Source organism: Rhinolophus sinicus, chromosome 12 (assembly GCF_057876585.1).
Source record: "Rhinolophus sinicus isolate RSI-liver-muscle chromosome 12, RSI-T2T, whole genome shotgun sequence".
NCBI classification, from domain to species: domain Eukaryota; kingdom Metazoa; phylum Chordata; class Mammalia; order Chiroptera; family Rhinolophidae; genus Rhinolophus; species Rhinolophus sinicus.
The window spans coordinates 45634027-45647109 of NC_142512.1; the positions used below are offsets into that span (position 1 = coordinate 45634027).

At 36.2% G+C, this 13083-nt stretch overlaps 1 protein-coding gene across 16 annotated transcripts in view; it reads right to left on the bottom strand.

The window, feature by feature from the left end:
* The window catches only part of BPTF (bromodomain PHD finger transcription factor), a 124998-nt gene that overhangs the window by 40030 nt on the left and 71885 nt on the right, over window positions 1-13083 (bottom strand). For all 16 annotated transcript variants that reach the window (XM_074319900.2, XM_074319899.2, XM_074319898.2 and 13 more), the window contains 6 exons: window positions 12780-12909; window positions 12251-12389; window positions 8759-8935; window positions 5366-7673; window positions 928-1052; window positions 101-229 (listed from right to left, as the gene is read on the bottom strand). In XM_074319900.2, the coding sequence (XP_074176001.2) occupies window positions 101-229; window positions 928-1052; window positions 5366-7673; window positions 8759-8935; window positions 12251-12389; window positions 12780-12909 (3008 nt within the window). The remainder of the gene's footprint in view (window positions 1-100; window positions 230-927; window positions 1053-5365; window positions 7674-8758; window positions 8936-12250; window positions 12390-12779; window positions 12910-13083) is intronic.

The following is a 13083-nucleotide window of genomic DNA, read 5'->3' on the forward strand; positions in this document are numbered from 1 at the left end:
ATAAAGAGTTAAAGAAACAATTACAATAAAACTTCAACTGATAAAAAAAATGTGGCTAACAAGTCAATAATGAAAGAACAGAATTCTTTCTATTCCTTACCTTTTGGTGCCTCTGGAACTCCAATGGGGCAAATGATTTTTCTGATACAATATTCAGATCGAATACCATAAGGACCAACATCTCGTCTCTTAATGATTTCTGTTGTTGTGATTTCAGTTTCAGATGTTTCTATGGGGATTTAATTCACAAAGTATTAATAACCACCTAAAAAATTCAGAGAATAAAAATGTATGATAGTGGCTGGTTAGCTCAGTTGGTTAGAGTGCGGTGCTAATAACACCAAGGCTGCCAGTTCGATCCCCACATGGGCCACTGTGAGCTGAGCCCTCCTTAAAAAAAAAAGGTATGATATCTGCTGCTTTAAAAAGAAGACACACATGGAATAAACTTTTGGAAACATTTGATTAATTAATGACTACAGGATCACTGTTGAAATGCAATAATACTGAGTTTCTTCCTCACTGAAAATTTCTAAACTGAGCAAAATACTGTTTGGGGGCAACTTAGTTCCTGGTGGCAAAACTCAGCCAAAATAATAAAACACTAGGAGGGAAGTAGTAAGCATAGTGTTCCAGATGTCCCAGTTTAAATGATTTGTACTCCACAATAAGAAGTATCTTTTAAAAAGTCAGACTGGTTCCCATATAAATGCCTCACCTTGTGAACCCCTTGTGAATTCACCTTGTGAATCAGAACCCCCGTATCCTGCCCCCAGGATTTTACAGCATGTGCTACCAAACGTTAACATGGCTGTATTTTTAAAACACAAGCACTGTATTTTAATAAATAACAGATATGCTTAAAAGTAAGCAAACTGTCAAGTGATTTTCTTCTGTAAACTTAAACTAGAAAACAAAACCTCTTACCTGTCCGTGTCGTCCCTCCTCCCGGAGGCGCCTTGGCTGCCATGTCATCCCACCTCAGACTTGCCCACAGTAACCGCAACATAAGGCTCACTCCAGCCAAGGACTTAACAGTCTGAAGTCTATACCTGAAAGAAACACCCAAGAAAAATCCCAGATGTGTACATAATAGACACACACATATACATTCTACTAAACTGACAAATTGTTCCTTGTCCTGATGACGTCAATATTTATAACATGGTTTTGTAAGCACTCTGGCTAGTACATGTTCCTTAATAAAAGAATTATTTGTTCCTAAGCATACCATGTATCTCACAACTTAAAAAGGGGCCGTAGCCACTTCAAGTGCCATATAAATTTGCACAAGAGCAGGTTTCATTGCAAGATAGATATGGCAACAATTTATGAAAAGTTTATAAATTTAGCCTAATTCCAAAATAGTGTCAGAAAAATTATGAGGGAGAGCAAATATAGAGAAATAAATGTGTTACAAATGTGATGAGTTTTGAAGGATTAAAGTTTTAATGGATTTTTAATGAAACAAACTGGAAATGTTTATATTTTCTCAAAAAGCAAAACAAAAAAAGACCTTGCAAATCCAATAAGACCTTTCCAAATGGATAGAAAATTCTGTATCCAAATGGTGGTTCCGCAAAGCATGAGCTCCTGGATGATGACTACTAATACTAATAATACTTTAAAAACATTAGTGTAGTTTGGGAATCCTACAATACAATGAATAATACAATGAATAATAAACAAGGACAATACTGTATTAGTTACTCATCAGGAGAGAAAGGAACCTGTTTTTTTCCAAATATTGTGTGCAAAGAACATTTTAGATATTTTCTTTAAAATAATATTAAAAACACATTTCAAAATGAACTTACAACTGCAATGATTATCATGTTCTAAAATGGAATTAACCATAAAACATTTTAAAGCAGCTCTAGGCTGTAAATTCCCCATTAACGATCTTTGTGCAATTACTTTGTTGACATTTCCACACACTTAAATGACTGCAGTGTAGAGAAAATCTATAAAACTTAAAGAATTTCCTCTTTTAACACAGGTAGAGGGTAAATCTTAGACTAACTTGTATTTCGAAGGCAGTACTTTCTATTCTTAATGTTAAGTTGGAAAAATGAACGATGTGAGAAAGGGAAAGCTCTAGTCAAAAAGTTGCTGCAACTTAACTTCCCATCTCCACCTGTGACACCATTATTTTCTTCGCTGTGCTGCTACCTATCGCCCTGTGAATCCTCTGACATGCACAGAATAATTTTTAAATTAGAGGGCAAAGGTTAACTAGTGCAGGGATGTCCTGGGAAGGGGAAAATGTGTGTCACTTTCAGACCACACCCTATAGAAATACCTAGGGAACTCTGGGCTCATGAGAGAAAACAAATATTTATTGTGAAAGAAATAATTTTCATGGTCTCTCTTCTTCCCCCAATCAGTCTCTTCAAACAACTTTAAAGCATCTCTATTTTACAATGAAAACACCAGATAGGGAACACACTTTGTGTGCTATCAGCCTGTTCATTCATTTACTCATTCAAAAAATACCTGAGCGCCTTCTATGTGTTAGACTCAGTGAAAGAAGTTAGGGACACAGAAATGAATCATAATCTGTTCTTGTGTCCTCAGGAGCTTTAACAGAAGAAAGCAAAAGGGAGGGGCACCTGATGTGGCTTACGGATGGGGATTCTCCAACAACAAGAATGTGGGGGTGGCTGACTGAGGGCAAGGGGCACACGTATGCTTAGGAGGTAAGTGTACAAGAGCACACACTTCTTCCCAGAAACCACACCCAGTGTGCTATGGCTGGAGGGAAGGGGTGCAGAGGTGCAGTAAGAGATGAAGCCGACACGAGAGGAAGGCAGAGCCAGAAAGTGCTGCACCCAATGGAAGGAGTAAAGAGCCTTAAAGACAATCTATATCAAGGACTCTGAAATTTATCCAGCGCTGAACGGGTTATAATGGGAAGTACTTCTCACAGATGTGGTGTAAGGGTAGGTGGCAAACGCCTTCCCCCTCAGCCCTGCAGAAGTTAACATGTCCCCTTTAAATGCTTGCTCAGCTTAGTCAGAATAGTCACAGGATAGATCCAGTAGCACCGTGGAGACAACTACAAGTTCAAAGTGATAATGAAACACGGAATCAGGGCCTGAGGAAAAGGGACTAAGGGAATGGACAGTGTGCAGGGGAAAAGAAGCCCTGTGAGTTGATGAGACAAGTTTCACTTAGTCAATACCGCTCAGACTTAACATTAAATTCATAAAGACTGAACATGCACCTTTGGCAGTCTTAGCTCCTACTCTAAGCATCACACATACTTTATTCAAGTGGGAGTATAAAAATGCATTTCACATTTGTGTGTGTGTTTTTTTTTTTACATGCATGTTTTTATAGCTATACGTATTCCAAAAATTGCATTCTAAAGTCAGGAATAATTTACATATTTACCCATGCCTCCGTTAGACAGAAGGGATTATATTTCTCTCAACTTCAGCAAATTAAGATGCTAGCATATATATGAAGGCAATTATCTGTTTAAAATGTACAGAAAGGTATTTCCTTCCATTAAAAAATGAGAAGTTAACTAAACAGATACAAATTGTGCCCACAGTGCATATTAAAACATAACAATACAAGGCTCCTGAAACCCAGCTGTGCGGGTAAGGGCCTTGGCTCAACACCTGTTGGGTAAGAACTGGTTCAGAGGAAATGCTTCCCAATCGAGCCTACCTTCCATTTCGAAAAAGAAAGGAGCAGAAAGGCCGGCCTTCACAACTGCCCGGTCATTCTAATGAAAGTATTTGTACATAGTAACTTTTCCAGTGGGAAAGAAGTTACCTGCAGGACATTCAAGGATACAGTTTGGGACCGCTCTCAATGAAGAAAGCAGAAAAGAGCAGAGTAATCCTACAAATCCATGAACTGTAATGAAGAGTTCCTTGATTCCCTGCAGGATTCTGCAAATCCTTCATTGCAGGCCCTGCAGAGAAATTGGACTTTTCAGCTGTCTCTATTGAATGTGTAATGGAGTGATGATATTTTAATTCAAATCAAAAGATGAGTTATTAAAAACTTGGTCAAACCAACTATGACTGGTCATTAATTCCTTTATAGAGAATACTCATTTACAATCTTTTTTTTTTTTTTGGTCTTTTATAATACTAGCTAATTGTAATAAAAAGGAAACAAAAAAGTATGGTTTTAACTTACAGAAACTGGGACCATATTAAAGACACACAGAAATAAAGCCTAAAGCAAAATGCAGTCTGCTCAGTAACTTGCTGAATTCATCAATTTTAGGATTCTAGCAAAACATGACTAAAACTGAGATCGCTTCTAATTTCTGAGCATGCCCCATAGAATTCTTTGTTTTCAATGTTTATGTTTCATCCTTTCTTTTCAATTGTAAGAGTGAAAAGGTAAAAAAAGACAAGGACATGAAAAAGGACAAAGCAAGGATAAATACGTGAAATGTGATATAGCAGATGAAGTACTCATTGGAATTTAGGAAAACTGGGCACTATTCCTAACTTCGTCCCTCTGTGGCCAGTCTACAAAAGAAAAGAAAAGAAGATCCTTTCCCAATATGACTGCATGATCTTACAACCCCCAACACTACATACTTATGACTCATCCCCAAAGCTTAATGCCCAGGAAATTTTAAATTAAGACTATTTCCGGGTTTTAAAAAAATCCCTAAGGAATCTCAGACACTACCTTTACTCACATAAATAATAGAGGACTCCAAAACCAATGTTTATGATGCAAATGGATTACATTAGGAAGATTTCCACATTATGATGAATCTTATGTGATTTACAGGCAAGTTTCCCATGTCTATGTTTTTATGAATCACCTAATAGAAACAAAATAGATTCTCAATCCATGACCGGGAATCCGTGTATGCAGGGGTGGGGGTGGGTGGGGGGGCGTCTTAAGTTATACACGGATTTTTGACTGCACGGGGGTGGGGTGGGGGGTGCGGGGGTGGGGGGTGGGGGGGTGTTAGTGCCCCTAACTCCTGCTTTGTTCTAGGGACAATTGTACAAACATTCCAGAAAATTGATGATTATCCGATATTGTGATTGTCTCATGCCCAGATCAAACACATGGCAATAACTTAGTTGGACCACAAAAACTATTTGACATGTTTCTTTTTGTCTTGTGAAAAGTAAAATTGAATTTCATATTAAAGGTTTCCCTTACATTTCAGTCTTCAAACATTTTTCCCTAAGTAAATGAGTATCTATCGGCTGGCTGAGTTCAAAACTCTCTGTATCTTGTTTCCATTATTAACACTGCCCATTAAGTATAAGCTTACTGTCTTCTCTCTCTCTCATTTTAAAAAATGAGATAGGCTTATTAGATAACTCTTTTAAACTTTCTCCTTTCCTTAAATACATTTTAAAGTACATACCTCCACGTGATACCAAAGGTTGGTCTAGGAGAAGGATATGGCCATATATCCAAGGCAGGTTTAGCATTGTAATTAAAATAAGGGACTTCGCGGATTCCTCCTTTTCTGGCCAATTTTTTTAAGTCATCATTAGGCAAAACAAATATGCTCTTCTTGCTGCTTTTGGTGATAAACTTGCGATAAGATGGTAGAGCTGTACCTGAACGGGTCTTCTTGGGTCTTGAAAATTTCATGAGTTTCACTTTGTCTCTTGTGGAATATTCTTTGCTCACGGTCATAGATGTTATCAGAGTGCCCCCTGCAGTGGTTAGTGAGTCTGTCACAGTGGTTGTGACCACGGTTTTACTCTGCTCCTTCACAGAGATGATGTCCACACTACTGCCCGTGGAGGGTGTGGAAAGCTGTGTTACTGTTGTAGTGGTGGTTGTGACAGTGGATTTGGCACAATTCTCTGTGGAGGAGACCATAGTTTGCTTATCGCCTTTTGCTACTTTGATTACAGTTTTTGATTCTGTGGCCACTGTGGATGTGGTGGTGGTGACTTCTGTGATGACTGTTTTTCTTTTCGATTCTCCATTGACATTTTCATCTTTGATGGTGGGCAGACCATTTTCATCAACAAAATCATTACTAAGGTTAGATTCCTCTCCAGAAGTAATAGGTGATGGAGTAACTTTCTTCACTTCTGAGGTTTCAATTTCCATATCTTCTACCTGATTTGTTGAACTGCTTTCTAGACAAGATGGTGGAGATGTGGCAGCTGGTGCACGCTCAGACTCTTTGGCTGATGGCAGGGTCTCTAGCCCATCTTGGTAGTCACCCTCAGCATCTGAAGATCTCAGTAAACATGACTTTGTTTCCAAGTTGTTTTTTTCATTAAAATCTTCCATGATGACATCACCATTCATGAATGGCTTTACAGCAGATTCTTTAACAGTCAAAGACTTAATATCATTTCCAGGAATTATTTTACTGATATTATTAACCTTTGGTTCAACATCACCACTTACTACTTTACTCTCAGAGACTTCTTTTAAGCATTCACCTTTCGAATATACTTTAGGTTTATTATCTTTTCCATTTATTTGAAAGGTACTTGCTTTCTGTCCTTTCTTTTCAGAGTCTCGATTTTCATTATTCTTTTTGTTGCTACTTTTTAGATTTATTTGATCACTACATTTATTAATTGGTCTCTCCTCTAATTTCTGTTCTTGACTTGGTTTTTTACCATTTGCTTCAGTTACCTTACCCTGCAGCCTGTCATCACAGCTTCCAGTGGACTTATCTGAAACAAACTCATGTTTCAATGGTTCCAAGCCTTCGATACCTTGTTCTTGCGTTATGAACTGCTCAGAAATGCTGTCATTGCTATTCTGAACAATCATATCTTCTTCACTGCTGTCTTGAACAGACATAGTATCAGAGCTATTTTCCAAAGTGCTATTATATTCAGAGTCACATCCCAGTTTTCCTTCAAAGTCCACTGCTTTTGACAGAGATGGGATATCTCTATTATCAGTACTTTTAGATACTGATGGAAGTAAAGGGCTCTGGGAAGGAGAAACAATGGTGTCATTATCCTCCTGTATGAGTGGTTTTTCGTTCTTATAGATCAAAGTACCAATTTCATCTGCACTGGCCAGTTTAGAATCATCGATGAGAAAGTCACTTCCTTTTCTTTTACTCTTACTGGGTTCCTGACCTTTACTGTAAGGTTCAGAGAGACTCTCATCTATGTCATTTCCAACAGAATTTTGTTTCTGACAGTTTGTCCCTGGGCTCTGAATGGAGATGTCATCTAACATTTGATCTTTTGGATAAAGTTTACTTGTTGTATGATCAGGATCACTGATTCCCAGAATTGAGGACTCATTTTGTGAACATCCTCGAAGAAAGTCTTCAGATTTATCATTCCTTACATTAGGGCTTTGTTCTTGTCTAAGCAAGTCACTTTGACACCCTTCTTTTGTTTTTGTTATTATTGGTGACTCTGACAGACTTTTCAAAGAGCTTGTAGAGGTCTTTCCTGTACCCTTAATTCCACCCTCCAACTTCATTTTTTCAAGGCGCTGTTTTTCTTCCAATGTAAACTGTTTAATTCTCCTTTCAAGAAGTCCATCTAGTTTGGATGATTTAATTTTCTTTTTGTAACTAGTCCTTAGATGAAAACCCTCACTGACATTGACCACATCTACTTGAGAACTTTCCTGACAATTTATATGTGACTCTGTTTTCACACTATCATCTATTTCCATTGGTTCTTCCTTGAGGGATTTATCATTGTCAGAATCTAGGACTTCTTTTACATCTGTGAAACAAAGACATTCATGTAAGTGAAATTTTTAGTGTGAAGTGTTGAATTCATAATGTTTTTATTTTAAAAACCATGAATTTTCACTCAAAAACTTAAATATAAACATCTAGGTATTTCAAAATTCTTATGATTAAAAATAGGTCAACGAACAAGGCTGAACTTTATAAAAGGTTAAAAGAACCTATGTATTCCCAATATTTAAATATTCTGATTCTTAGTATCTAAAAATGATGGAATGCCTTAGTTTACTAGGCATTACTTAGTATGTGATAGGTATTGTATATGCCAGTACCTTCATGTAAAATTTTGTATGGAGTGTTTTATAGTTATAAAATATCATAAGGCTTATGGCATTATCTAGCTTATCTAGCTTTTAAAAAACAACTTTTCACAAAACACAATGTAAGTTCCTCAAAATGTTGAACGTAGAGCTATCTCATGACCCAGCAATTCCACTCTTAGGTACTTACCCATTTCTTAGGTAAAATACAAGAACTTGTACACAAATGTTCATATTAACATTATTCCTAATAGTCAGAAAGTAAAAAAGACCCAAATGTCCATCAACTGATGAACGGATAAACAATATGTGGCATATATCCATACCATCGAATACTACTCAGCAATTTAGAAAATGAAGGAATATTGATACATGCTACAACATGGATGAACCTTGAAAATGTTATGGTAAATGAAAGAAGCGAGTCACAAAGTGCCACATATTACATGATTCCATTTATATGGAATGTCCAAAATAGGTAAATCCATAGACAGAAAGGAGATTGGTGGGCTGGGGGGACGGGGGATTTAGGGAAGACTTGGGACTGCTAATGGGTATGAGTTTCTTTTTGGGGTGATGTAAATGTTCTAAAATTGACTGTGGTGATGGTTGAACAACTCTGTGAAATACTAAAAGTGACTGACGTGTACACTTTAAATGGGCAAATTACGTGGTGTAAGGATTACATTTCAATAAAGCTATTATCAAATAGACAATGCAGTACCTTTCCTGCTGTGCGAACTAGATCCAGTGCATTCTTATCACTCTCAGGCTGCCCTTCACACTTGACCCTCCTTACCTTGGTCCTTCTCAGTAATCTTTGAAATGTCCATTTCACTTTTGTCTGCTCCTTTTGCAGAATCTGAATCTTTTACCTCGCCTTTCTCAGAATCAGGCTCTGTTTTTATTTTTTTTGGACTTCGTGGACTTCTTCTTCTATCTGACTCATCCATGTTTTCATCCATATTAGTTTTGGCTAAAAAGAACCAAGTATATAGTTAAGTACAGGTGTTCTGAATATTAGCAACTTACTTTCATGTATCTAATTTAGTGGACATTATTAAGTGTTTTCAAGCAATGTATATACTTCATTATTTTTTATTAAAAAAAAAAAAAAGGTTGAAGATCCTATATACTTTCTTATATGCTCGGGTGACCTAAAGCATAAAAGGAAGGACTGCATTTTAGATGTGCTTTAGAAGCTTTCACATTTGAGACTATTTCAACCTGTTCACTGACTTCAGAAAGTCTGCACCTGTGGTTTCTAACATACATTGCACTACAGAACCATATTACAATCAGATAAATGTTAAGATACCCTATCCGAAAAAAAAGTACATACACAAACTTTTGTTAATCAATTTCACTGGATTCCCAGATAGCCTTGAAGTTTATCCATGGACTCCAGGGGAAGAATACTTAAGTCTGTATCAAAGAATAAAAGACTTAAATAACCGAATGCAGTGTGTGGCCTAGTTTGGATCTGGTTTATTACCAACAGCAAAAAGACATCTCTGAGACAATTGCAGCAATTGGAATATGAATATGATGGTTAATATATTAACTACTGTTAATTTGCTGATTGTGATAATGGCATGATGACTAGGAAAAAATGTTCATCTCAATTAGAGATATATATACCTAACTAGTTTTGGTTAAGGGACATGACTTTGGGGATTTGCTGGAAAAACCCCCAGGAAAAGAAAGTGGGCAGTGACAACTGAAAGAAGAGTGATAGAATTTGATAACTACTGAAGTTGAATGATGGTTACACAGTAGTTCATTATTATAGTCTCTTTTATTTTTGTGTAGTTTCAAATTTTCCATGAAGGGAAGAAAAAAAATAATCAAACCCACAAAACAGACCTATTGTCTGAATGAATATTCTTGGGCCTTGGAGGCATTTTCTACCTTTTATTTTCTTCTTCACTTGAACTCAAATATCTCAAGGCCTTAGCAGGATGTACATATTTTTTATTTAAATAAATGGCTCTTCCCAGAAAGGTTTGGATGAGGGAAAGGAAAAGAATGCAAAAAATGCACCCAGTATCTGTCATGACAGCAGGATACTGGTGAGAGAAGAAAAGCATCATACAGAAGGGTGACAGGATGTGTCTGGATCTTACAGGTAACATAAGGATAAAAAAAACTAAACTGGTGTTTTCTTTCTTCAATGCTTCTTTAATTACTGCAGAACAACTAGATGTATTTTCAATAGTTCCCAGTTGCTCAAAAAGAGCTTTGTATGACACTGGTAGTCCCATCTATAAACTGCAACACTCCTGATATTTAAAATAGACAAGTATAAAATGTTTGGGGCTCCCCCCCCCATTAAAGGTCTTCTTGACAAAAAGACTATTAATATAGGGCAGCTGGCCCAGGTGGCTGGAGCCCCATGCTCCTAATGCCGAGGTTGCCACTTCGATTCCCACATGGGCCAGTGAGCTGCGCCCTCCACAGCTAGACTGAAACAACTACGTGACTTGGAGCTGATGGGTCCTGGAAAAACACACTTAATATAAATAAAAGTTAAAAAAAAAAAAGAAAGATACAGTCAGCAGTCAAACAAGTCGAATACTCTGGTCCCTGGTGTGAAGTCCAGTGTTCCCTGAACTGCATTCCTCTCTGCTTTACAGCACATCTGTGCCTCTACCACATGATCAGATCAGATGAGCCATTATTATAGGGGCCAGAGTTCTGAAATGATACACAGTATAATTTATACTGATTTACATAAACAGTATAAAACTATATTGTTGCCTTCACTGTAATTTCTACTCTGTAGTTAAGCTAAGCTAACAATATGCACTGCTGCTTTTTTTCCCTGCTACCATCTGGGTGGAAAGGCTCAAAAGATGCTAGGAGACCAACCTAGTACCTGACTGTTAAGGCCCAGCATTTGGACAATGGAAAGTCCTATGCTAAGCAAAGTGTATATAAAGTAAATTTGCAAAAGCCTGAATAGTTTTCATATTGATAACCTGTATTTTATTACACAGGTCAGATACAATGAAACAAAAGCTCTCTATAATTCCAAGTGCTACATGGGTAACTGGAGTAACAAAATGGTGATAAAAAATTGTAACGATCTTTTGGAATTTATTATAATGGTCATTTAGTTTGAATATAATAATAGAGTAATAGAATTGAATATCTGGTAAATAGATACATAGTGAGCATCGGCTATGTACAAGACACTTCTAGTCTCTTTACAATAAATTCAAGTGAGCCTTATAAAATACATTTTTTCCTGTTAAAATGTAATTCAATGATAACTTTCCCAAATTAACAGTTCCAAGAATCTACCAGTCCAGACTTCACTAGTATCATTCACAAGGAAGCCAAATCCGGGGGGTAGGAGATGAGGATAAGGGGGATCAAATATATGGTGATGGAAGAACTGACTCTGGGTGGTGAACACACAATAGGATTTATAGATGATGTAATACAGAATTGTACACCTGAAATCTATGTAATTTTACTAACAATTGTCACCCCAATAAATTTAAAAAAAAGGAAGCCAAATCCGTTAGCTAGGTATGTACATAGTACCTATTTGGCACTTACAGCATAGGCTTTATAAGAAAAAAGACATCACACCATATATTAGCAAATTATATTGCACAGTGAACAGAAATGCCTTTGAAAATCACTTAGATAACAAGGGTGAGAATGCATGGCAGAGTACAAAACGGGCGACGGAAGTCAGGAGGGATGAATTCTAGCCATATCACTCTCTATCTGCATGAACTTCAGTAGGTCACTTATCATTTTCATGAAATAATCTGCTCACATAACATGAATTTCAAAATACAAGATCTCTTAAAAGAGCAGTTCACCTCTTGAGTTCTGTGATTCTAAATACGAAAGTCATCAGCGAGAGTGTAAATCAAGTTAATACCTCATTTATGTGATAGTGTCATGGAAGCCTATCACTTCCTTTCTGGTTGTGTCATGTGCTACAATACTGGTTACCAGATATATGGTTTCTCAAGTAGTACCGAAATTGAGATTTCAGAAAAATAATTAGGTGGCTGAGGCCTTCGTTTTCTGTTTTTTTACGTTCTATCCTATCATCTTTCTTTAACTGAAATCCTAGATGTCAAAATCCACTGAGTAAAGGTAATTTTAAAAATTACAGTTTATAATTAATAAATAACATTAGTAATTTTACACATTCTAATGAAAATTTCAGAAAAAGTTCTATCCAAAGTATGGTCAGTATACTATAAATCTGTAAGAGATACAAATCAGAAACAATTATGCAGGAAAAATAACTTCAATTACTTACTTCCTTCTAAAGAGTTTCTGTAATTCACATTAGTATTGCCTGGCAATTTAGGAACAAACCTATAAACATGAGTTTTACTAATCCAGCTCCAACCACCATATCCTGTTACTCTGTATTCCTCTCCTTTTTGTTTCCAAACCTGATGTAAATAAAAACATTCTGGTTAAACAAGAATGAGATTGCTTATAAAGCACATGTGGTTTTGTATATTTTAATCAAATGAAGTCAACAGGCAAGCAAAGTAATTAAATTTACCTATTTTATTTTCACCAGGATCAAAGATTTATGAAAAAACTTATTCCTTTGATATTAAAAGTATAACACAATTTTATAGTTTTATAACAATTTTAACTGGTCTAATAACACACTTATATTCTCCAAAGATAAAACATGCTTATAAAATTGCCAAAAAAATTACTTCACTCCAACTATTAAAAGATCGAGTCAAAAGTAAAATAAATTATTAAGTTGCAGAATAAAAATCTCAGAAATGGCTAACACCATTTTAAAAGATTATAATAAAAATTACCTGATGTTTAACTGGAAATGTATATTTTACCCATGTAGCTTGTTGCATCGTTTCTTCCTCTTCTTGTTTCTTCTCTTTTTTTTTGACTTTCTCTTTTTCTTCTCTTTCAATTGATGTCATCCTGTGTAACCTAAGAATAAAAGGATAGATAGAATTACATTTAACTTTGAAAAATAAACACTGTAAAAATAAAGTACTGAAAATTATGAAGACAAAAGCAAAGAATGTTTAGCTATAATCCCCAACCCAGACAATCCCCTCAGAAAAATAAGCAGATGTACAATTCTATAAGAAAAATCGCACA